Genomic DNA, 26529 nt, shown 5'->3' on the forward strand with positions numbered 1-26529 from the left:
GGCATTTAGGTGCTACTGTAACGCCAACAGACCCTGGTCGTCAGCGGGCAGGATCAAACCTGGGACCTCTGGAGCTAAATGCATGAGCCTCTACTGCATGAGCTAAAAGCCGTATGGCTGTAGAGCAGACTCATTAATCTCTCTCTAAGTGGTCTCGGTGCCACCAAATGGGACAGAACACCACACCCAGGAGGTGTGTGGCTTACACTACCACAACATAAAAGTTAAATAATAATTAAATAATATTTCCCCTTCTTCCAACATCCCTTGATTGCATCTGGATCTGAGTACAGGGGGTGCCTCCACACAGGCCACAATCTAGCCCCAACTGCAAACCGTCAGCAGAAGCTACTATCAGAGATGTCTGCTCAACAGAGAAAATGATATATTAGGAAAAGCTCTGTAATGCTGTGGCGAGACTACCAGGAGGGGGAAGGTTAGGAATTCATATTAATTATCTGCCCCTGAAGTCCTATGGGCTAAGCTGTACCACACTTACTCACATGGATGAACTGTGACTCACACAAACAGTCCTTTCCAAACCACTGGGTCTACTCTTGTGGCTCACCAGGTTGAAAAAGGGCTCCACAATCTGCCCTTTGTTGGCAGGTGCAAAAACATGAAGCAGCACAGGCATCATACAAATAAAATCATTTGTTTTTTCATGTAGGGACCCATTGGTTTACCTGGAGAAATTGGACCAGCTGGAATACCTGGTGAAAAGGTAACTTCTAACACCTCAGTCAGAACAGCAGTATAAATCGCTTATAGAAACCATACATTGATGATAGATTATTTAGTGATCACCATGACATAACTAATATGTTGGTATGCATTTTAACACATAGGGATGTAATCAAATGCAGCACAAAACCAATACCAGTGACCGGCACGTGATATGTTTGACTTTATTTATAATGAAATTGGAGCTTGTGAATTTACTGGAGTGGGCAGAGATATTGTTCGTGCCCGAGTGCTTGCCTTCCTATGCATTTCATTGGGTTCAGTCTGAGAATGTGACATGACCAGTATTTGTTTCAATTGCGTGGCCATTTTTCACTTCACTGTGGAGAGAGAGATAAAAGCAGAACACTATTATTTGGCAATAAGCATTAGTAACATTTCTGTGCCAGTTTTTAAATGAAGCTAAGTCAATAAATGAACGTAGTTACAGTTTCCTCTCCTATATGGCACCCAGACGTATTTGTGAATGTAATGGTTGGCAGTGTTAATATTATTAGTATAATGTAAGTCTAAGACTATTAGACAAGTTCTACTTTAACTAAAAAGATAAAAACAGGAAGCTATTACCTGACTGTCAGTTTCAATTACAATAAACACATAATTATTTGTCAGAATGATCTAGCACCATTCAACCCCTGCAGGGTTGAATTAGTTCACCTATTTTGGTGACTGGAATTCAAAAGAATGTTATTGACAAAATCTTACTCTATGAATTTATTATAACTTCCATGAAAATGTGGTGATATTTTTACTGTTGGTTTATATTACAAGGAAAAGGAAATACATGAAATGAAAGCACTGGTTGTCAAATCTTAAATATGGATAAGTCTGATAAGGCTTTAATCATAACTGCATGCCTAGAATACAGTATTGAAGGAGATCTTGTCATTTTGTTTGCTCTTCATGTACTTACAAAGTTACTTCAGTTGCTGGTTTAAAATAGGAGAGGAAATGTAGCAAATCTACCAGCAAATGGAAGCAAACTGCTTATGACAGTGTGACAGTTTCCATGACTACACTGGATATTTGTCTCTTCATGATTAGTGGTGTGCTGTAATGTGATGTACCAGGTGCCTCTCTGTAACATAAAGGAATCATTTGTTATTTTTAAGAGCTGTATTTTAGCAGCAGATATTAATCATCAGCCAGGCTTAGTAGCTGGGCCAGATGTTATTAGGATAGAAGAGGAGTGAGGATATGAGAGGTGAGGAAAACCCTCCTCCTCCCCTAGCCAGGGAGCTAGACAAATGGCTGTGGCAGCTGATGCTGAGGTGGGGCTTGACTTGCCCATATGTACGTGTTATTAAAAAAATGAGGGAAATGTGAAGTTTTTTTCTCTTGTTTATTTGTTATGGTTATAGATAACTCATGGATGCATAAAGAATGTAGGTAGCTATGAATGTGACGCACCCCAATGCCAGGCACGTCCCTGCTGCCGGTGGGTTGCATAGCCCAGTTCACTTTCTGAATCTCTTTCCTGTAAGCCTCCTAGTAAAATGGAAGGGAAAGAGTAACTTGTAGTTTGATTTTATTTTCAAAACGAAAAACTGGGACACTGTGGTTGCATTTGGGGGATCACAGGAAGGTGTTGTGCTGGGGAAATAAGAGAGGTTGGTGGGGAAATGGGGGGGAAAAAAGAGGTGCCCTCTCCCACTTCCCTTTGAGGAAATGGGACACTTTATAGTAAAGGGTATAGTGGGAGAAAAACATATTTATTCCTCTATTGCCCCTTCGCTGTTGTCTCCTAATCTCAACCTCTCCCCTTCTAATCTAGCACTCCCCTTCTATCTCCCCACTACTGACTTGTCCCCCTTTTGTACACCTGTTCACCTACTTCCCCATTCATCAGTTGACTTCATTTCCACCTGAACTCAAACCTGCCCACACAGCATCTTCTGAGCTCAGAAAGTTCCTTGGCCTCCTCCTCTTTCTCCAGCCAAACCCTCACATGGTCAGAAACACCTCACACGTGCGTGCGTGTGAACGCACATGTCTCCCTCCAGGCTGGGAACCCCTTTTCTTCCTACCTAAACTCTCTAGAGCTGAGAATCACTCTCCTTAGTTCAGAGGATCACACACACAACCCTTCAGGTTCATGAAACCAACTTGCAGGCTCTGAACGTTTTACCTACCTAATATCCACCATGAGCAGCAGGCTCAGAAGTTTAAACCCTCCCCTTCCTACTTGGTGCTAAATCTAAAACAATAGGAGTAGTAGCAGTAAAGAGCATGTACCTGTGCTTTGAAATAGCCCCACAGAAGCCTGATCTCTGCTTCTCCCCTCCTCTACCTGCAGCTCATGTGTTACAGGGACTCCGGGCCACAGTAAGAAATCCTCACTGTGGAAAGAGAACTGTGCCAGTGAAATAACACACCATAAATTTGTTTCTTCTCTTTTTTCTAAATTGTTTGTTAAAGGGAGAGCGGGGCAGTCCAGGACCAGTGGGCCCTCCTGGAGAGAAAGGTGTCATGGTAAGCAGTAAATGAGGTACAAGTCAGCTTTATTTTACTTGCAAAGGAACTGTTCCTTCCCAAAAACCTAATTCATTTTGGCCACGCCAATAGCAAAAAGCCTTATGGAAAAGTAAAGCATTTGCGATATATTATTTCTAGGAAAGTTTCCATTTAGTAGCTTGCTAAGTACTTTGCAGACTGAAGCAGCATGCAGTGAATATGAATTACCCACTTTTTAAAAAAATGGCTCTCATCAGATTTATGTGCAGGATTGAAGCCCAGTGAATTAGCAAGCATGACAAAAAAGAAGGAAAAGTAAACTTCATAGTCTGCAGATTGTTTGCTGAGAAACTACTTTCTAAGACTAAGGGCTGGATTCACAGGTGTTGCAATGCCTGACTTTTAGATGCTCTGATGCCTTGTAGAATTCACAACCCTAAGGTAGGTGTCCAGGCTTTCTGTACAATGCGTGGGGAGAATTAGGCACCTGAAAAAGGGATTCACATAAGCCAGCAAGCTGAGAAGGGAGCTGCCTTTGCTAGCCAATAGGAAATGCCAAGGGAAGGGGGTATTTGAGGGACTTTGAGGCTATGACTACACTAAACACATAACTGGCAGCGGCATGTAGTGTACGTGTAGCTACCTCCCTCAGTGAAAAACACACCACATCCCCTTTGTGGTATGTAGCTACATATGTCAGTGAACGGCTCTGACAGAGGGGAGGCAACATTGAAAGGTTCCAGCAGCTCCCCGCAGCCAGAGCCTTTCCCCACTGCCAGAGTCTTTCCCTGCAACTGGGAGCTGCTGGAGCCTTTTCCTGGCTGCCAAAGTGGAGAAAAGCTCCAGCAGCAGGGAGGCAGTGGGACGCTACACTGCTAAAAATAGGAGTTTAGGCAGAGAGGCATGGCTTGGGCGAAGAGAGAGCTGTTAGGGGCTGTACTTGTTTACATACTCACCCCCATCCGGCATGTCTTAACTCACCTAAGCTGTGCCTCACCATCTACCCTGCTATTTGTACCAGTGCTAGGGAGGCTACATGGGGATGTACAGCATGTTGATGAAAGAAGTGTGCAGCAAGTCACACCCTGAGAGAGGCACCTATTTCCTCTTGGGATTCAGAGCCAGGGATCCTCTCCTGGAGTTGGGAGCCTATACTGGGTCTACTGGTGGTTACATTGTTACATGATGTTTCCCTCTCTCCTTTTAATGTTCTTTTTCTAACAAGAACAAACTCTTGTTGCTCAGAGCAGCATTAATATATTTAATGAGAGCTGCTGTGGTAGGTCATGAGCAGGAGGGAGAGGCAGTCTCTCAGGTAGCTTGGTTCAGTTCCAGGGATGAATTTGAATAGCAAGACCGGGAGCCTTGAAGCTAGCTCTTTTTATTCAGTAAGGAAGCCAGTGCACAGAGTAGAGCCCTGGGGTGATGTGTGGGTGGGCTGATGTATTTTGTAACGATTGTCCTAGTAGGGTGATGCATTTGGTACCAGGTTTTTCAGGGTGTATGGCTTCATTCCTAGATATAGTGAATTGCAGTAGTCAAGCTGGAGATGACAAACGCACAGATCACTAGGCCTGACACTGATAGGGTGTGATGTGTTTTCTGGCCAACTGCAAATAGAATGGACATTTTTTTGCAGCAGTTGCTCTTTAGGTGTGTATTAGCAGAGAAGAGTCCGAACGGATCCCTGGGCTCCAGATCAGTTTACCAGTCTGTAGAAAGGAGATGATATTCTTTGACGCACTTCATGCTTCCTATCAACATTAAATCTGTCTTGACTGGGTTTACCTTCTATCTGCCACTTTACACTCAGGAACAGATCTCAGCCAGGAACTGAATAAATGAGGATTTATTAGTATAGGACGCAATCCTGTTAACACTTTACTATCAGCCATAGTGCATACTACTGTGAGTAGTCCCACTAAAGTCATGGTAGAAAGTGCTATGCCAGGTGGTAAGTGTTTGCAGTAAATGTAACATGCCATGACATTGTGGACCAGAGCTGGAGTTTGCAATCTTGTGTGGGCCTGCAAAATAATTTTTCCTCGCCAGTCCTGTTCCTACAAAATACCACTGACACTTGTCTACCATGACCACCTGTTCACACCACTTCGCACAGTCCTGGTTGGAGGATAATGGATGGTAAGCAAGTTCTTTGGGTTTGGGACACATCCCAAATTTAAATGACTTCTTTGAAATGTATGTATCCAGTTCTGGATTGTGGCACTGTCAAGTTTTTCTGTTTTGGGCTCTGGCAACATGTATCCAGCAGAACTATAATTTTGCTATGTCCTAGGCACTCCCCAAATCAGAGTTGCCAGACTGGATTATCTTTGGGATGGGATGGAAATCTTTTGCCTGTTTTAGAAATTTGAAAATCTGGTTTTGTTCATAAAAGCTCTTTTGACTTGGTGCACATTCATATCTTGTGACCTTGGAGAGTGGGTTGCTTCTTTCAGATACTCTGAAGATGATATAATCAGCTTTTGGGGGGATTAGTTTAAATGCCATTACCTGCCAAAATTGCAATTTTGAGTTCAGCAAATTAAGATCAGAATTATTCAATCCCTTTTCTATTTTAGGGCTATCCAGGACCTCCAGGGGGCTTTGGGCCTTTAGGGCCACAAGGACTGCCTGTAAGTGTAGACCAACATTTTGATTTAACATAAAATGCACTCTGTTTAAAAATCACTCTTTTATTCTGTTACTGTTAAGGCTATTTGCAGAACTGTCATGAAAATATACCAGCCCAGGCACAAATACTGTTCATCTGCCTTTACCTATATTTTTTACTTACCCAGAGCAAGTAGACAAGTAGAATTTTTCAAGGCTGACTTAAAGTGTAGCCATTTTAATTTTATTTTGCTGATATTTAATTAAAATCCATTAATTGTATGGATGATGTATTTACTATTAATCAAAAACAAATGGAATCTTCCTGATTTGCTTGTGTTACACTCTCCACCATGGGTCACCAGCAAGGATAGCAAATGAGTCTTGTAGCACCCTAAAACACAAGTTTCTACCATTTGAGCCAAAGGACCTGGTAGCAGTAGTAGGTTCTTATCATTTATGTGAATAACCACTAGAGAAAGGCACAGTCCACATAATTTCTTACCCAGCGCAAAGCCAATACTAATGGCACAAAGCCAATACTACGGATATTTTATTGGACAAGTTGTACTGAAGTAATTTGGTTGATTCTGAGCTTTTAGAAAGAGAGAATGCTTGATTTTTTTTCAGCCTATAGTGAACTACTATGAGAATTTATATAGACCTCTAGTCACTTCTGGAGGTATTTCTGTAGCGGATATTAAATAATGAGTTGATGTAATACGTAGGGTCCTTCAGGGGCAAGAGGACCTCCAGGACCACAGGGAGCTAAAGGACGAAGAGTAAGTAGATTTGTTATTATATTTTACCTAAAGAAACCTTCATCCCTGCTGATGGACTGTGTTTCTGTGTTTTACAGACTACAAATTTTCTTTATCAGCATTCTTTCAATGCCTTCTAATACCAGTGAAGGAAAATTACAATTCCTACTGTATAATTTTAGGAGAGGAAAAACAAAGCTATACATGACACCTAATATCAACATATTCCTGCACCATAAAACTCAGTTTAGACTATTTGCATGTTCCCTATTTTATCAGCAGAATGTGAAAACTTGTACAGGTCTGTCGCATCTTAGGCGCATTTAACATGTACGATTTCAGCTTTACGCGGTCGGCAAAAACAAAAACAAAAAAATAATAATTTAAATACTGTTTCTGTAGTGCGGGCGATTCCGCCCGCCATTACATTCAGTGTAATTTTGACTATACGCGATTTTCGCTTTAGGCACTGACTGCGGAACGTAACCCCAGCGTAAGATGAAACAGACCTGTATTTTTTTCCTTGTGCACAGTGAACTGATCCAAAGCCCATTTGAGTCAATGGGAGTTTTTCCATTGAGTTAAACAGTTTCAAAGAGAGCAATTAAGTTGTAAAATAATGTGATGGTTTGATACATGATCTATGTGAACTCTTCCTCTTAGAAAGCTAGTTAATTACTTATTCTTGTTGGCCTGAGCACTCATCACCTTAGATTTAATTTAATGCTTTGAACCGGGGGGCGCTTGATGCCTTACAAAACTGGGTCTTTTATGAGATGAAAAGTAGGGTATCATCTTACTTAGAAGAGAACACTTAAAACAAATTCTTAATGATCTCTTTTGCCAAAATTCTTGAATCCTTTTCTCTCAAATACTTTTTTGTAACAGGAACTGGAAATAAAAATAGTCTTTCATACAGTTAAATATCTGTTGCATCATTTCCTTCTTTTAAAAAAGACATTTCAATATATAGTTTTTTGATGAAAATAAAAATGTTCATATACTTTAATTTACAAATATTATAAAGTTGGAGGATTTTTAACTTTTGTTGGATAAAGATAAATACTTAAGAAGCTTACATATGTGTCCTAACACTAGGGTCCTATACAGAAGATTAAGTTTAGTAAACTTGTTTTGCATCACAAAAGTATGTGACCTATATATTCTTTTAAATTTTTCTTTCATTATTATTGCTGCCTTATACAATGTTACATAAGATATTTAGAAAAAAGTGTTATTTTATATTTATTTCCAATATATTTGAAATATACTTTATATAGTACTAAGAATATACTACTTTTTCATTAGAGAAAGTTGCCTATAATGTTCTTCTCCCTTCAATTATGGTTTCCTCTTCAAAATAATCTGTTGTAATTTGCTTCTGTTTTGCTAGTACAATACATATGAACCATTTGTGAAATACTGCATATAAAATGTATAATCTCTGCTAAAAGTTAGGAACTGGGGTAATAATAAACCTTATTATGAAGCTGCTTCTAACTGGAAATGCCACGTCAATGTTTTCTTTTCTTTAGGATGAGATATACAGAATAATTTATCCTAGTCTTTTACACTTGATCAAATATGTGAAGCTGAGTTGAAACATGTACGCATATCCACTTTTCATCTAAAAGTGTCTATATTAGCCCTAAGGGCCTGTGCTAACATTAGATGTTCCTGTATAGTTATTCTACACATAAAACCATGAGATTGTGATGGACTTTCTAAATCTGGTACATTATAGGTCTGATTCTGCTCGTCTAACTCAAATAAAACTGCTATTTAAGTGGAAGATTTGTCTGAGTTAGGGTTGTAGGATTAAGAAATTAACTTAAAACTTCAACTGCTCACAGACAAAAGCATCTTCAAATCCCACCAAAGAGAATTGCTATAATCCTATGAAAATAGGGTGCTTGCATTCCTACTTCATTAATAACAATGGATTTGGCCTTCTAAAATATTACTTTGTAGATGTGATTTAAAAGGTTGAGGAAATAAAATGTTACAATTTGGGGATGTATTTGTTGATTTAACAATAATAGTATACCTTTTAACTAAACAATGAATAATCTTTAAAATCCTCCTAAAACCACAACACCTAGGAATGTTCAGAACTGGTTAGATAAATTTACATGTGAAAACAGTCATACATAATTTAGCTCAGAAAATCATCAAGTGAACTGTGGGAAGCACCTAATGAGACACGACTTGCAGCAACATGAATGGTATGTAGAGCAACAAACCACAGCGAAAAACAGGCTGCATTCACACTGCAGCATGTAGCTGCACATGTCAGTGAAAGGCTCTGCCAGGGGGAGGCAATGGGGAAAGGCTTGGCAGCAGGGAGTGCTGGAGCCTTTCCCTATTGCCTCCCTACCAGAGCCGTTCCCCACTGGAAAAAGGCTCCAGAAGTGGGGAGGCAGCAGGACACTGCACTGCTAAAAGTAGCTTCATTAGAACTTGTTACAAAATGATCCCAGTGCTGCAGTCTTTGTTCAAGCTAACCTCCCCGTTGAAGCCAATAGGAATTTTGCCTGCATTCTAGACTGCAGGATCGGGCCCAATATAGGATTAATGTATGAAAAATATATAGAGACCACTTAAAACTGAAGATGTCACCTTTGGATTAAATGAAAGCTGTATCGGAACACTGAGCTATGTGTGGCAGGATTTAAAAGGGCACATACAGCAAGTTGCATGCAAAAATTAAATAAGAGCATATGAAAATTCTCCTTTGTGTATAAATAAAAGAACGGATCACATCTTCACAGCTGGAATTTATAGGAAGTTTTAATAGCAGTGACCAGCTATTGCTGCATTGTTACACAATGAAATGGCTTTATACCATACACCATTTACCCCTGAGCAGCCATTTAGCATTTAAGACTACCCAGCAGTCCAATTTTGTTAAGACTATCCAGCTATGCAGTCTTCCGTACATGGGGGAATTCTGACTAGCTGAAGAAAAGATCAGTTGTTCCTTCATTCTCTCTTTGCTGTGCCATTTGGTGTGCTGTTTACCAAGTAAGTGTCTCATCTAGCTTCTACAGTATTTCACCACTTCATGCTTAAGACTTTGCTAAAGTCATCCCAGCTAAAGTCATTGTGGAGGGGCAAGTCACCTGCCAATGGTGGAGAGGCCAGAGATAGGAACAGCAGCCGTAGCATGGGAACTGTTGGTTCTGGTCCTGCAGCAACCCATGTTTTATTCTTTAAATGTTGCACTTGTGACAAGGGAATATAGAGGTTGCCACGCTGGTGGCTCCTCTGGGGTAGGACACATTGATACTTGGTGAGGTGGGGATAATTGTACTTGAGGAGGGGAGTCAATAGGGTTACTCTTCTTACGGTGGGTGAACTTGAGAGCTTGTATGAACCCAGGAGAGGTGTTACTGGAAGTATAAAAAGGCCATGCTTACAGTAATGAAGCTGTTCTTCCTGCTAGCTGCTGTGCCGGCTCACTAGTACCCAGATATCAGTCAGGAGAGCTGTTAGTACCATACTGCCATGATGCAAGCTAATTTATGCAATAGAAATCTCAGAGTATGTCTACAGTAGAGCAGGTGGTAGAACTTCCAGCTCAAGGAGCCATAGCTACACTAGCTAGCATGGTAAAAATAGAAGCATAGCCACCCCGAGTGTACCTGTGGTCTCAGACAGGATTGTACTCAGAGCAGCCAAGTCCTCCAACTGTTTGTGCCACTGCAGCTACACTTCTATTTTTAGCACACTAGAGCTAGTGCAGATATGTCTCCTGGAGCTGGAATGTACACCTTCCCGCTCTAGTGTAGACATAACCTAAAACATGAGGTGCCAGAGCTTCTTTTTGTTCTTACTATAACCTCTGCTCTTTCTGCTAATATAACCAGTCTCCTTTTTATTTGGTAATGATAAAATATACATTATGGACCAACTTCTGATGTCCTTGCATGGGCAAAACTCTCATTGAAATCAGGGGGAATTTTCACTGTTAGCATTCTTTGCCTATGTTTAATAAGGATGTGTCCTTGCAAATTAAAGATGATATACTAGCTGTATAAACATGATAGCTTTTGCATGGCAGGGAATGGTAAGAAGACGACTGATAAGTCATTGAGATGGGTTCAGTATATTCTGCTTGGTACTGAATTAAGAGCAAGGGAGAACGTGTGATCTATGTGCATGTGGACAAAAATCAGACAGGCTCTGTGATATGTTACTAAGGGGTGAATGTAAGTGTGTATCCTTAATTGTTCAAGGCAAGAGGTTTTAAAACTAATATAACTTTCCATTGTTCTTGCATATTAAACTTGTGGGGGGGGGGGAAACAGAGTATGCTGTGTTGACTCTTTTTCCTATGTTTAGGAGAAAGGGTGGGAATGAGTGCTGTTTATTTATTTATTTATTTGTTTGTTTTGTCAGGCAAATATTCCTTGGTTAATTATGATTAAATCATCATAAACATGTATGATAATATATTCCCTCCTCAAAATAAAGCTGAACCTATGCCAAAGAAAAAAAGCAGTAGTGATCACTTGGCAGCTGTATTGCCCAACTCTGCAGTTCGTAGACTCGTACAATATGCAGCCTATATTAAATAACTGCAGCCAAATTGTGTGTATTTCATTCTGCACTAGCTACTGTAGGGAATGATACTAATTCTATTTGATCGAGGTTAACTGTGCCAATAATGAGTCACACAGTAGTATTTATAGGAATGATCCTCTGCTTTTGATAGAATATACAACTGCCCTTTCTTTGGATTCATATTCTTTGCCCTGTGGCAGACAAGAGGTTAATACAATATCTAGTATCACTGGACATCATGTTCATTTCCTTTATTTTGTTTTCATTTTATAATTAAATTACATTGTTCCAAAACCTAGTCCTTGGCTTCTAGTTCTTGCCCCCGAGTTTTATTTTGATTAGCTGTCATTTGATTAGTCATGTTTGAAGCAATTGTTAAGTTCTTCCTAATGAATAGACAACTGAAGTCAACTTCACTTAAAACAGTGGTGGCTCTATGTCCAGCAAAAATTCAATGTGTGCGTGACGTACCCCAGATCATTCACCCTCCCTATTTAGTTTCTCTACATTCTGCACTGCTCTGCTTAGTATTCTGATTTTCCCCCTTTCCAGTGTCTTCTCTTGCTTATTTGACTGCTTCCTTGTGTGATGCATTCTTGACTCTCCCTTCAACTTCCAACCCTTCTTTAGCTTACTGACCTGTCTACTTGCCCTCTCTGGGATTCTCCATCACTAATGTGTCTCCTTCTTCCGCTCTCCCTTAGAAAAGTCTGAGTACCACCTGGTACTACTATCAGATAAGACAGACAAATGAGGATTTCCAGTAAGTCTACCCAGCCTGCCCTATATATTCATTGCAAGCAAGTTTGCATGCAGTATGAGTATTAGATGACATGATCAAGCAATTCAGAACAAGATAATATGGAACTAAGACTGCTTTACACATTGGGGAGAGGAATAAAATTATGAATATTGTGTAAGTAGATACATGGGTTTTGTAATAACACTTAGGAATGTACATGACTTTTAGTTGAGAGTTCTCTGTAACAAGTACCATTTATTTGAATAGCTGTAAGAGTGTGCTTGGTGCTATGCAAAACCAAAGGTGAAGAAGAGCTTACAATGTGAAAAATAGACACTCAGGACGATGCATTGGGAATCCCAGAGTTGGGATTAATTTAGCTTTTGTTTTTGTAGTTCCTTCATTAAAATGATAAATTATCTTCTTATGGGCATCCTAGGAGTTTTTGGTGGGATTATTTTTCTTCTCCTATAGAAATGTATGGAACATTTTGTTGTGGTGTGTACAGGCTGTTAGGAATCAAAGAATGTTAGACTAGAACTCAGACAGTGATAGAGAAAGTAGGGGCAATAATCAGACATTCTGCTGAGTCTTGTTTTTTTTTCTTCTAAATTACACTGAATAATAATGTAATAATCAGGATTAAAAGGTTATATAATCTGACATGGAGTCCAATCATGTACTCTTATGTAGGCCAAGCTCCCTTTTAAAATCAGGGAATCTTTGGGTCTGATCCAAAGCTTATTGAAATCAGTGGGAGCCTCTCCATTATCTTCAGTCTGCTTTGGATCAGGCCTTTTTTCGGCAAGGAAATGTGTACTTTTGTTCACCCTTTTACTCCCATTTTCCTTTGAAAGTTACTTCCACATTCTCTGTTCCTTTGCTCTTCATAACAGTTTAGAAAACATACATTATTCCCAGTGGATTTTTGTTTTTAGGTAGGAAAATTTTAGAGATTAGATTTTCCTAGTTGATGAAAAACCATATATTTCAGACAACGCTTCCTTTTGTTGTTCATTTCTGTGAGCCAAGGCCGGCGCAACCCATTAGGCGACCTAGGCGGTCGCCTAGGGCACTAACATTTGGGGGACGGTGACCGCGGTGGCTGGCGGTCGTCGGCGGTATTTCGGGTGCGCCTCTGTCAGGGGCGGCATTTCGGGGGCGGGACCTTCTGCCGCCTACGGTGGCAAAAAAGCTGGCAGCGCTTCTGCTGTGAGCTGTGTGGCTTTGGAAAGAAGGTAGGAGAAGAAGTGAGCATGTTCTTTCTGGCACAGAGGTGTTTCTGTTGTAGTTGTTCTACTTGCAGTGTGCAAAATGAGGGCCACTCCTGGGATGCCTGATTTCAGTGAAAGATGGGGGTCTTCAATGCCTGCAGCAGCAAGCCTCAAAATAACTACCGGTCTGTCTAGGTTTTTATCACCATGGTATCTAATCGCCTTCCACAATAAGTACATACTAAGGCTGGTTTTGCGCCCAGCCCTGCAATATTTAATGAGCTTCGTCAATGACTTCAGCGGAAGCAAAGTTGGCCCCAGAATCAGAGTTCAAGTTACATACAACCTACTGAGTGATTTGTTTGGTGCATTACACATCATTATATGCTCAGTTGTTTATTAGATATGGGCAGGATAGGTGGTTGGAATGATATAAGAACTGCTCCCGAAACCTGTGCCAAAAACTAGTGGGGTTTCGAAAACTTTAGCCAACTTACCTTTCCCACTGATTTTCATTTTCCTGCCAGAAACGGAAGGTGTGCAGTTTAGGAGCCCCATCCCGCATGATTCTGAACATATTCGGTTCCCGAGAGTCACTGATCACCTGTCACTCTCTCGGGTGTCAGAGAGATGGATGCACCGCACCTGTCAGGATCTAGCCCAGTGGTTCTCAAACTTTTGTACTGGTGACCCCTTTCACATAGCAAGTCTCTGAGTGTGACCCCTCTTATAAATTAAAAACACCTTTTTATATATTTAACACCATTATAAATGCTGGAAGCAAAGCGGGGTTTGGGGTGGAGGCTGACAGCTCATGACCCCCCATGTAATAACCTCACAACCTCCTGATCTAGCCCTTGATTTATATTATTAAATCCAAGTCTGATCAAACAGAATTCTGTGATGCAAGAGGAACGTATGTGAGTCAGACATGTTTTAGAGAGAAAGTGAGCCAGGCAAAACCAGCTAAACATAGTGCTCTTCTGAGAACAGCCTGGTCCCAGGTACCCAAGGAGAGGGTCTTCCGACTGTTCTCCCCTAAGCAAATACAAGTGTGAAGACTGAGAACAACACTTAGACATTGCTTGCAGCTGCAGCATGTTGTTCGCAGTCTTGAGTCTTACACAACATGCTTTCATCTGAGTTCTTGTAATTACCAACTAGAAAAATACTGTGTATAATATCGCTCTCATGACTATGTAGAAATCCTGAATGACCGTCTAGATGGAACAATGTAGCATGCGATCTGAAGAACAGGTGGCCAACGATGTAGGAAACTCTAAACTATGTAGAAGTGTTACTCAGCCATGTTCTGTGCACTTGAAACTACAAACTGTTTTCTTCTGTACACCTCAGTTCACTTTGCTGTATGATATTGCAGATCTTATTTTGCTTTTAACGTTGTTAAATGAAACATCCTGAAATAATACTGTTCTGACCATATCTGAAGAGCATAATTCATCGAGTCCTTAAATGCCGATGAAGATCTGGTGGTCATGATTTACTTGTTCTATATCTGTATTAAGTTGTCTTAAATTTATTGTCAATATCCAAATGGTTCTAATGTTTAGAATCATAAAAACAACCTCCGTTGTCAGTATGAATGAGATATCCCCTACCATTTTGGTCATTAGCTACTTTGGTTGCTTTGATTTATATGCCTACTTATGGACTCAGATGCCTAATTTTAAACAAACACTTCTGAATATTTTGACTTTAAACATTTGCTAATATCTAATAATAATAGTACTTAGGTCTTATACAGCACTTTTCATCTATAGATCCCAAAGTGCTTTACAAAGGAGGTAAATATCATTATTCCCATTTTACAGATATGAATTGTAATGCAATATACAGTGTAATATTGTAAGTTATACTTTGTTCATATGTTGGTATTACAAAATCTCAATTTTCAAGAGACTTTAGTTAATCTAGCAATATGTAAGCCCCTGCTGAAAAATAGTTTACCGTTTCTATTTGGCTTTATATTGGTTTAACATCAGAAGAACTGTACTATCTAAATTTTAAAGGCCAGATGTTCAGTCCCAGACCAATTTTTGCACATTCAGCTGATAACATGACCAAATGTGAGCATCCAAATAATCAGTTATACTTGCAAATGCAGATTTTGTCTGCACATGCAACTTGGGAGCATAGAAATAGAGTTTGCCTTCAAGCAGGTTAAACATCTTGTTTAAATATTAAACAGTGAAGACATTCTTTTTAGACTCATATTACAGCAAGCTGGAAACTGATTTTATAATAGTTGATGCTTTATTTCATATTTAACAAAATAAAAAGTGCTTTTCATCATGTGGAATTTCAGAGCTCCATGCTAAGAGAATGGGTAGTTTTCCATTCAATTGTAAAGCTGATGTGGTATCTTTCTGTTAAATCTCTAGAGTAGTTACTGACAGTAGTTTATAATTAAAACCAGAAATCACTTGTTTAATTTTCAGGGGCCAAGGGGTCTAGATGGTCCTCCAGGAGAACAAGGGACACAAGGTATTAAGGTAATTATTTATTTGTTTTGTTCAATACTGCAGAGGACACTTATTCAGCACACGGTCTTGACTGATGGAAAAGAAAAGAGGGAGAAAAAAGTAAAGGGCACTATGAAATAGTTTTGAGTTTGCTATTAATCCAGTGAGGGACTCACAATTTTCTGTTTCATTGAGGTTCTTATTTTTATGTATATAGTAGACATGTAGATTTGAATTCTGGACTCATTCACACTGGAGTTAATCCATAGTAGATGCATCAATTTACGTGAAGTTACTTTACATTTATACTGGTGTAAATGATGGCACAATGTGGCCCATGGTAATTTTCTTTTTCCACATGTGTAGTTTTCTGTGTGGCAAATCTAGTAAATTCGTACTGAACTCATTCATCATTGGTTATTTGTCAGGGAGAAAGAGGTGATCCAGGGAAAAAAGGTGTTCATGGACTTATTGTAAGTATCAGAGATGTTCTGGGCATTAGGCACTAAGACCTACACTAGGAATTTTTGCCTGACATTGATTTGGAATTTATCTGACATCAGCATTCTCTTTTAATAATTTTATTTGACCAGGGCAAGGCTGGAAACCCTGGAGAAAGGGGTGATTCAGGAGTACCAGTAAGTACTGAAAACTTATAGCCCTGCTACAAAAAAACAAAACAAAACCTTGCTTCACACTCAAATGCAAGGGAAATTATTTTCTTTATACCAGTCATTGAGGTCTGAGAATAATGGTTTGCATTTACTTTGTATAGAACCTTTTATCTGAGGATCTTAAGGCATATTAGTAACATCAATTTACAAAGCATCAGAATTCCTCTGTGGCATTATATCTGAGTTTTACAGATGGGTAAACTAAGGCACAGATGGTAGAGTGACATGCTCAAGGTCAAACAGTGGCAGATACGGGAATGAAACCCAGGAATATCTTATAGTAATCCTGTCTATTATTAGAAATGTAATCTTTCAGGTGAGACACTGTCTATAGGATGTAATTTAAAAGAACATTGCAGCAGAAGAAATCACAATTGCGTAATTGTGGGAGACAGCTAGAAGTTGCCATGCACATTTGGAGTAGTTTTATAGCCATTTTTAGAGGAGACAGCCGCTATGGTATAGAAGAAATGTTACTATTATACCTTTTACCGTAGAGTTATGTGATCATTGCAGGGATAAAATGTATATCTCATAAACATAACTGGAACTCTATGTTAGGACATCTTTCCTTTGAACTGTATACCAATAAAAAAGCTTTTCCATAAGAGAACAAGGCTCAACCTTCTGTGAAAATCACACATTTTCCTATAGTAATATGTTTAACAGACCAGTCACACTATAGTGACTTTTCAAGAGTGGTGAGCTAATAGAAAAGAAGTAAGGAAAACAGAGGCAAGAGAATAATACCAATCATATTACCAATGCAATGCTGTACTTAAGACTAATAATGTTGGTTGCCATTTTAATCAGGGCCACTTCATAGCTTTGCCTGTTTGCCTAGAGAATTTGGAAGTTTGCTGCCCCCTGTCAGTTGTTCCACAGAGTAATATGTGTACCACCTCACACCATTCACTTGGAGGGAGTATGAAACCACATTGGTTGCTGACAAGTAGAGAGGTCATATAGAAAACACACTGAAGAAATGGCATCCCTCAATAAGAGAAGGAAAATAATGGCAAGGAAGATACCTTGCCCCACCTCTCTTTAGTCGCTGAGCAACTCTCTATTTAAATCCAGTGTTAGGTTCAAAAAATTTGGAATCTCCCATAGTTGTAAACCACATCCTTTTTCAGGTGAGATGTAAAACTGAGGTCCTGACCACTCGTGGTTGTGAAGGACCGCATGGCATTTTTTGCCAGAGTAGAAATTGCCCTTTCAGTTTCAGTCAGGTATGGTATTCTTCATTGTTTCCTGTTCTACACTGTTGCCTGGTATTGCTGCAGTCGTTCAAACCAGAAGTCACTTTAGTGCCAGGTGACCTTTATCTTTACAGTAGATGTAATTCAGTTTATTTGTGGAGTTCTTGAGGATCCATTGGGATGAAAGGTGCTAAATAAATTCAAGACGTTATTCTCTTGATAGTCCCTTTTACTTCTCTTGGTGATAGTCTTTAATTCCACTGCAGTGCACAGGTGCTGGAAATGGGGGTGCTGCCGTACTCCCCAGCTTGAAGTGGTTTCTATCATATAAAGGGTTCGCAGTTTGGTTTAATGACTCTCAGCACCCCTACTATACAAATTCTTCCAGCACCCCTGCTGCAGTGGATACCCCCATTTCTGATGTATTAATCTGTGAACTACGGCTGATTCTGCAGGGTAGGTTAGCCCAAGGGTTCTATTTTATATAGCTGCACTTAAGTCTAAATTCTGGTTCAGACTCAATAAACACACTGAGTATTTGACTCTACTTGCCTTTATTTAGCTCACTCTAGTTCATATCTGCATAAATGATTCCGATTACAACCTCAAAGTGGATTTTGACTGACAAACTGAGTGTGGCCTCACAAAACTCCCGTGTACAATATACCCACTTCTGAGATTACAACTGCTGGGCACCACCGCACTGGATGAAAAGATGGGTTAATCTGCCAAACAGGTCAAAGAAATAGCTAAGGAAGTCCCATGAGTGACTAAGCAGACTATGTCTCATTCCCCAGGCAGGCAATAAAGCTGGCTAGACAATACGGCAGGAATGTATCTTGCTCCTACTGCTGCAGCACGATGAATGCTGCCTCTTGCTTTCTACCATCTCTTCTGTTTTTTTCTTTCCTGTTCCCAAGGACCTTTAATGAATTCGAGGGGCATTTTCACTTGAGTGATCTGTGACAGACAAAAAATAATGTATAGTTGAGAGCTCTGTGTTTCATTTCTTCACAGACTCTGGTGTTTATACCAAAGGAACAAATAGAGCAAAACACCTTTAGGTTGAAGAAAGATTGTCTGTAGGAACAAGTAACGTTATTGCAGAGTGTTAAAGGTTGCCATTGTGCTTCTATTTCTCCTCTTCATGGATGGAAATGGGGTTCTGTGAAACAGATGAGCAGAACTTGCCTGTGTTGCTATGGTGTAAAGCCTGAGACTTGTCCAATTAATCCCACATACACTGTTTGAGGGACAAAGAGTCCCTTAACACCGTTGTTAGGTCACATGTGAACCGCAGGAGTCTGTTAAGATTTTAAATGGCAAACCAGCCACCCCTAAGTAAATGAAGCACAAGCAGGCGTCAGCTCACTCATGAATCACAAGAGCTGACGTAATAACACAGATCACATAGGAGAAGGCTAAGCACATTTCTAGAGCGATGTTTTGAGGGAGTTGCTGGGTGTACAGAAGTGGGAAGGAAGTGGCTTTTTACAGAATTTGAAACAGATCTTTTTCCTATTCGTTTTGTTTCTCTTAGGGCTTGCCCGGACCTCCTGGAAACACGGGTGACAGAGGCCCTGTGGGAGAGCCAGTAAGTTGATCACCATACTTTCCTGATAAGGCTTTTTATGTATTGTACTTAATTCCCTGATAACTTGACTTTCACTCTATCAAGGTTTGGAACTGTCACTACTTTTGGAAACTGCGCCAAGACTACTTTGGAACAGATTCTGCAGCCCTTTCTTTGGGTAGCTCAACATGAGTAACAGTGGCAGAATCTGGTCCATTATATTATGTGGCTTCACACTGCTTAGAGACAGACATATTATATGACGTAGTATGTAAATAGAACTTTAAATGTAGACATTGATGGTTTCCTTGTTATTTTCAGCCAGTTTTATGCTAGTTATTCTGGAACCGCATATACTTGGCAGGTTACTGCTCTAACAAAAAAGAGTCTGTTTTAATAAACCTCAGGCATTCTTTTCCTGAATGGTTTGCTGTTCTTATTTTTATTATTACAAGGCCCCACACACTTTTATGTGGCTAATACTATAACAAAAGACCATATAGAGAGGCAGTAACTATATACAATCGGCTGGAAGGTATAAACACGGCAAAAATGCTGTTACATCAACAACTCTAAAGCCAAGTCGCAAGTTTATAAATATAATGTAGTAGTGTGTGTTTTCATGGTGGGACTCGCTATAAGGCTGCCATTTTATTTTGCAAAACATAAAAACTTGTCAAATAACTTTTTATATTTTATTTTTGTTGCCTATGAAAAAATTACTTTTTGTAGAAAATGGCATAGAAGTACATTGTTGATATAATCTTAAGATTTACAGTATACTGTATTCTTTTAAGTGCTGAACTGATGCCTATAAATCCATAGAATGACATGGATTCCTTCAGGTGGTCATTACGTAATTATTTGGGCTAAAACAGTGGAAAAGTCTGACAGCCTAAGATAAATTATTTAAGTAAATTTCCTTTGATACATTTTAATCTGCACTTCCTGCTAGAAGTAGATAGCTAGCTTATAAAAACAAATATATTTCACTTTATAGAAAATCTCCACTAAGCGTTGTATATTCTAATGTTTATTATTATTAGTTTGGATCCCCTTCATTGTGTGTCTTTCATCTAATCTAATCCAGTCTAACTCGCCTACCAGCCTAGGCAATTTATACTTTGCTCCAATCTGTGGTATCTGAGAGCCTTACAAATTCTAAATCATAGTATGTGTGTTCATCCTCCCACTATACTGTCAGCATGAGCCTGATTTTCATGTTTATATATGGGCCAGCAAGCACACTTATGTAATCTAAAGACACCTACTCTACTCTAGTCAATCTACATTTCTACTCTGCTGATCATTGTAGCATCTATGAGTGAAATGCAGCAAGTAAGAAAAGTCTCAATTGTGTCCAGGAGCTAACTATTTGCATGTTATGTCAGACATTTAAGTGGATTTGGTTGGGAAATTGTGTGTATAGTTTCAAAGAGGGCTAAGTAAATGACACAGGATATTGCAAAATAAAATGTTTTTTTCTGAGGATTTATCCAAGCAGTCTGCCTTCTTCCTCAGTCAGTTGGTTGCTGCATGTAAGGTAGCTTCAGAGGCCTTGTCACTGGCTTCTCTGCAAAAAGCAAGGAAATATTTTTAGAGAAAAATCCTTAAACTGTTAAGTTTGTTTAGCAATTTAATTTAGTTTGTTTAATGTAAAGTAAATGATTCATTTCACCTATGTGTCAGACATCTGTTAGTACAGTAATTGGTTACAAACTGTCTTTTGATTAGAATTGAAAGCGGTCTCAGCATTATTCAAAATGTTCCTGGATTTGTTTGGCTTCTGGAGTCATGGGGAGAGGTATATTGCCAAGCCAGAAGTCTGAGCTCCGTGGGAATAGTGTGGAGATATTTGGCTCCTAAATCAGACTTAAGCTTTATGACAGTAAAGCTGAGGAAGACTACAGAGGTGCTGCAAGCCAAAACCAAAGCAATCCTGGTTCAGCCTGGATAGATCCCTAATGGTGTATTCATTGCAGTTCTTAGTTGTTGATTGTACTTAAATGACATTGCTGAGTAATGTAGGGATACCCCGTTGAAATCTTCCCAGCAATATCTAATTAGCTCCAGTGCCGGAAAAGAGGAAGAGGCTGCTTTAATTAATATTAGCAAGTCAACAGGAACAAGAAGACCACATGCACAATCCATGTCCTGAGAAGGTGTACAGGGAAATTAGCTGCTTGGAAGGCTTATATTGCACATATAGATGTAGCACCAAAAATCTTGTTTACTTTAGCATTGAAGGGGTTTCTTTAAAACACAGACAGGTCCAGACCACAGTGTTTAGGTCTGGATCTGATTCTGAATGTCCCCAGAAATCAGGGATGGCTACATCCAGGGTTTTGGTTTGTCCTGTTATAGAGTGTGGGCCAAGGGGTGGAGTTCTTAGATGTCTAGAAGCTAACTCTAATTGAAAGTTAGGCACACAAATCTCACTGTTACAGAATATGGATAACCGGACGTGTACACACAGATCATGCACACTGCTTTAGAAATGCATCCCTTAGATGTTACAGTGTCTTTACTTACAGTATATTGGCTTACAAGAACACTGCTTCATAGCATAGTTACTTACTGAAACTGCCCAAAAGGCTCCAGTCTGCAGTCCCTTACACCTCAGTGACTGTCCTGTGTAAACATTGTTAAATCCATAAAATGAAACATACCGTAGTTGTTTTAAGTTAATTCCATAGCAGACTGTAGGCTTTTCTGCAAAACAAACCAGACGAAGAATTAAATAAGTCTTAATTAAACAAAGTCTCCATTAATCAAGAGAAGAATATAGTTTAGATTAGAATTTACTTCTGGTTCAAGAGAAGAGAGACCAGTGCTGTCCTTCTATGTCAAGAGAGGCAATGAAGTCTTCACTGCTGGTAACAATGTGCCCTTACAGGGACTAACATCAGTCACAGAATTTGGAAGGAAACACAATGATGAAGCAAAATAAGATATACTTGATTATGCCAGCTGGCAGTTAAACATGATACATTCATATAGTGTATTATATTATACAGTTAATATTATGTATTGCCTAAATATAACTGAATTATATATACAGAAGATTTTGTTTAATGCTAGGGCCCAAGAGGACAAAAAGGTGATGCTGGCCCTGCAGGAGAAATGGGTTTTGAGGTGAGTTTTTTATGCTTTGTCTTTATTTATTTATAATAAATTCCAACAGAAACTTAAGCCAGAGAATGTACCTTAATAACGTATTCAAAAACTATATTTGTGTTACCTACAGTGAACTTGAATATCATGTGTAATTAAGAGATTCTCCATTGCTTATGGCTGTTGCAAACAATAATTTGAAAGAAAAAAAGGATGTAATGATGCCAGTGGCTTCTGCAAACCTGATCTCAGGGTATCTTCATCTGGAAGGACAATGGTACATTTATTGAGTGCAGCACTTTTCCAGAAGCAACACCATTCCCTTTGCAGTTAGTCAGTTTACACCTATCCAGGGCTGGAGGTTTGCAACTAGAAATCTTAAGGGCTGGAAGGGACTCCAAGAGGTCATTTAGTCCATCCCCCCATGCTGAGGCAGGACCAGGTACACCTAGATCATCACTGACAGATGTTCGTCTAACCTGTTCTTTAAAACCTCCAATAACAGGGATGCCACATCCTCCCTTGGTAACCTGTTCCAAGTGCTTAAGTATCCTTATACACCTCTACCCCGATATAAAGCGACCCGATATAACACGAATTCGGATATAACGTGGTAAAGCAGTGCTCCGGGGGGGCGGGGCTGCGCGCTCCGGTGGATCAAAGCAAGTTCGATATAACGCGGTTTCACCTATAACGCGCTAAGATTTTTTGGCTCCCGAGGACAGCGTTATATTGAGGTAGAGGTGTAGTTAGAAAGCTTTTCAGAATATCTAAACTAAATCTCTCTCACTGCAGATTAAGCCCATTACTTCTTCTCCAACCTTCAGTGGACATGGAGAACAATTGATCAGCATCCTCATTATAACAGCCCTTAATATATTTGAAGACCGATATCAAGGCCCCCTTAGTCATCTTTTCTCAATTCTAAATATGCCGAGTTTTTTTCACTTTCCCTCACAGATCAGGTTTTCCAAACCTTTTATTATTTTTGTTGCTCTCCTCTAGCCTCTCTCACATTGTCCATGTCATAAAATATGGCACCCAAAACTGATCATAGCACTCCAGCTGAGGCCTCACCAGTGCTGAGTACAGTGGAACTGTTACTTTCTGTGTCTTACATATCATACTCCTGTTAATACGCCCCAGAAAGATAACGACTTTTTTGCAACTGTGTCACATTATTGGCTCATAATCAATTTGTGATTCAGTACTGTTGCCTAGCCAGTTATTCCCCATTTTGTATTTGTGCATTTGATTTTTCTTTTCTAAGTGTAGTACTTTGCACTTGTCTTTATTGAATTTCCTCTTTTAGATTTCAGACCAACTTTCCAATTTATCAAGGTCATTTTGAATTCTAATTCTGCCCTCCAAAGTGCTTGTAATCCCTCTCAGCTGGCTGTCCCCACAAGTTTTATCAGTATACTCTCCACTCCATTCTCTAAGTCATTAGTAAAAATTAGTGAATAGTAGCGCACCCAGGACAGGCCACTGCGAGACCCCACAAAATACAGCGTCCCAGTTTCACAGCAAACCACGGATAACTACTCTTCAAGTCATTATGTCCCTTGCCAGCGATGGATGAAAAAGCAGCTGCATGCAGTTCTCTACTTTGCTTGTGGTCCTGTTTGGGGGGGTTGGTTTTGGTTTTATTAATATCTCTTTGAAAGAAACATGAGAGGAGCTATTAATCACATTTGCAATGGAGTAGCTGAGGTGTGAGCTCATTCACAAATAATTACATTTGGCTCATTCAAAAGAAATGCTCTTTGCCAAACACCCATGACCATGCCCTTCTGATCTGTTTTGTATTATTATTATTTTTATTACTATTAAAATTTAAACTCTGAAAGAAACAAGCAGGTGCCAATAACTCTGTAGGTTGTGGACCTACACATAGATCCTCCTAAGCATGCATTTGGCTAGTGGTTTAAAAACTGCTGGAATTGTAAGTCGGGGTCTGGGAACAAGGTTGCAAAATGCAGAGTTGTGCTTATACTACATGTGTTTCATTATGAAAGATACGGGATTAATGATTCTGTTGAGTCCGTGGTGTATTCCTGAACCTCTACCTCACTGCATTCTCCCTTAATACTGCACGTCTCAGGCTAGGCCAAAGAACACAACTTGCTTTTGTTTTTCAGTCATGTAGCTGTCCTCGTACATCACAGTTTTTGTGTTTGGATCTTTACTGTTTTATTTGATAGCTATGAAACCATTCTTGGTGATAATGTGTAACAGTAGCTTCTGTACCATATAGGGACCTCCTGGCCCTGAGGGAGAGCCTGGCCTGCAAGGAGAACCAGGTGCAAAGGTAGATGGTGGGATTGTTTTTGTCTATGTTGCATAAATTCTTTGCTGAATTAAGTAAAAGGAAATCAAGTCTCTGTCGATTTAGCTTATTAGGCAATTAAGCAATAATAAAGAAAATGTCAAAGAATACTCAACATCATCAGTAATTCTCATTAGAGACAATTTGTTCCCAGCAGTTCAATAGTTTAATTTTCATATTGCATATTCCAGGGAGACATCGGACCTGCTGGCAGTGCTGGAGAAACAGGAGAACAAGGTTTAAGGGTGGGTGAAAAATATGATTTTATTTCCAAAAAGGACAATGTTTTGAATTTCAGAAATGTCAAGTCTAATTACCTCTGTGTGAGAGAAATTGAATAAAATGTCTCTTTGATCCATTTAAAAATAATATTGGCAACACTGTAACAGGTTAATTAAAAAAAGCATAAATTATAATACTAAAATATGTGAGAGTGGGTTTAATTTGTGGAAATAACAGTAAGGTTAAGTACATGATTTTCTCTAAGCATTTTAATTAAAATGAGTAAAGATTGGATTTTTTAAAATATATCCATGTTGTATCTGGTGTCACTGAGAGTGAGGTGGTCTAAGCACAGGATTGGGAGACAGGAACTCCTGAGTTCTAAGCCTAGCTCTGATATTGACACACTTGCCAAGTCACATAACCTCTCTGCGCCTCAGATTCCCCATCAGCTTACCAAGGTGACCAGATAGCAAGTGTGAAAAATCGGGACAAGGGGTGGAGGGGTAATAGGAGCCTATGTAAGAACAAAACCCAAATATCGGGACACCCTACAGCTTACCAACTTTTGAGGGGTGTTGAATATTTGTAAAAATTCTTTGAAGATGATAATCATAGTACTAGAAGGGACCTTGAGAGGTCATCTCGTCCAGTCCCCTGCACTCATGGCAGGACTAAGTATTATCTAGACCATCCCTGATAGGTGTTTGTCCAACCTGCTCTTAAAAATCTCCAATGATGGAGATTCCACAACCTCCCTAGGCAATTTGTTCCAGTGCTTAACCACCTTAACAGTTAGGAAGTTTTTCCTAATGTCCAACCTAAACTGCCCTTGCTGCAATTTAAGCCCATTGCTTCTTGTCCTATCCTCAGAGATTAAGAAAAACAATTTTTCTCCCTCCTCCTTGTAACAACGTTTTATGTACTTGAAAACTGTTATCATGTCCCCTCTCAGTCTTCTCTTTTCCAGACTAAACAAACCCAATTTTTTCAGTCTTCCCTCAGAGGTCATGTTTTCTAGACCTTTAATCATTTTTGTCGCTCTTCTCTGGATTCTCTCCAATTTGTCCACATCCTTCCTGAAATGTGGCATTCAGAACTGGACACAATACTCCAGTTGAGGCCTAATCAGCACAGAGTACAGCAGAAGAATGACTTCTCATGTCTTGCTTACAACACTCCTGCTAATACATCCCAGAAGGATGTTCGCTTTTTTTGCAACAGTGTTACACTGTTGACTCACAGTTAGCTTGTGATCCACTATGACCCCCAGATCCCTTTCCACAGTACTCCTTCAGAGGCAGTCATTTCCCATTTTGTATGTATGCAACTGATTGTTCCTTCCTAAGTGGAGTACTTTGCATTTGTCCTTATTGAATTTCATCCTGTTTACTTCAGACCATTTCTCCACTTTGTCCAGATCATTTTGAATTTTAATCCTATCCTCCAAAGCACTTGCAACCCCTCCCAGTTTGGTATCATCTGCAAACTATAGGTATACTCACTATGCCATTATCTAAATCATTGATGAAGATATTGAACAGAACCGGATCCAGAACTGATCCGTGCTGGATCCCACTCGTTATGCCCTTCCAGCATGACTGTGAACCACTGATAACTACTCTTTGGGAACGGTTTTCCAACCGCTTTTGCACCCACCTTATAGTAGTTCCATCTAGGTTGCATTTCCCTAGTTTGTTTATGAGGAGGTCATGCGAGACAGTATCAAAAGCTTTATTAAAGTGAAGATATACCACATCTACCACTTCTCCCCTATCCACCAGGCTTGTTACCCTGTCAAAGAAAGTTATCAGGTTGGTTTGAAATTATTTTCTCTA

General features: G+C 39.6%; 1 protein-coding gene across 1 annotated transcript in view; it reads left to right on the top strand.

Moving 5' to 3' along the window:
* LOC112107703 (collagen alpha-1(XXIV) chain) overlaps positions 1–26529 on the top strand; it is a 235372-nt gene that overhangs the window by 149536 nt on the left and 59307 nt on the right. Inside the window, exons 25-35 of the mRNA XM_024201528.3 lie at positions 671–724; positions 3163–3216; positions 5781–5834; positions 6540–6593; positions 15554–15607; positions 16006–16050; positions 16171–16215; positions 18994–19047; positions 22108–22161; positions 24398–24451; positions 24661–24714. Of these exons, the coding sequence (XP_024057296.2) occupies positions 671–724; positions 3163–3216; positions 5781–5834; positions 6540–6593; positions 15554–15607; positions 16006–16050; positions 16171–16215; positions 18994–19047; positions 22108–22161; positions 24398–24451; positions 24661–24714 (576 nt within the window). The remainder of the gene's footprint in view (positions 1–670; positions 725–3162; positions 3217–5780; positions 5835–6539; positions 6594–15553; positions 15608–16005; positions 16051–16170; positions 16216–18993; positions 19048–22107; positions 22162–24397; positions 24452–24660; positions 24715–26529) is intronic.

The sequence above is a fragment of the Terrapene carolina genome, unplaced genomic scaffold (assembly GCF_002925995.2).
Source record: "Terrapene carolina triunguis isolate 2854851 unplaced genomic scaffold, T_m_triunguis-2.0 Scaffold211, whole genome shotgun sequence".
Taxonomy (NCBI): Eukaryota; Metazoa; Chordata; order Testudines; family Emydidae; genus Terrapene; species Terrapene triunguis.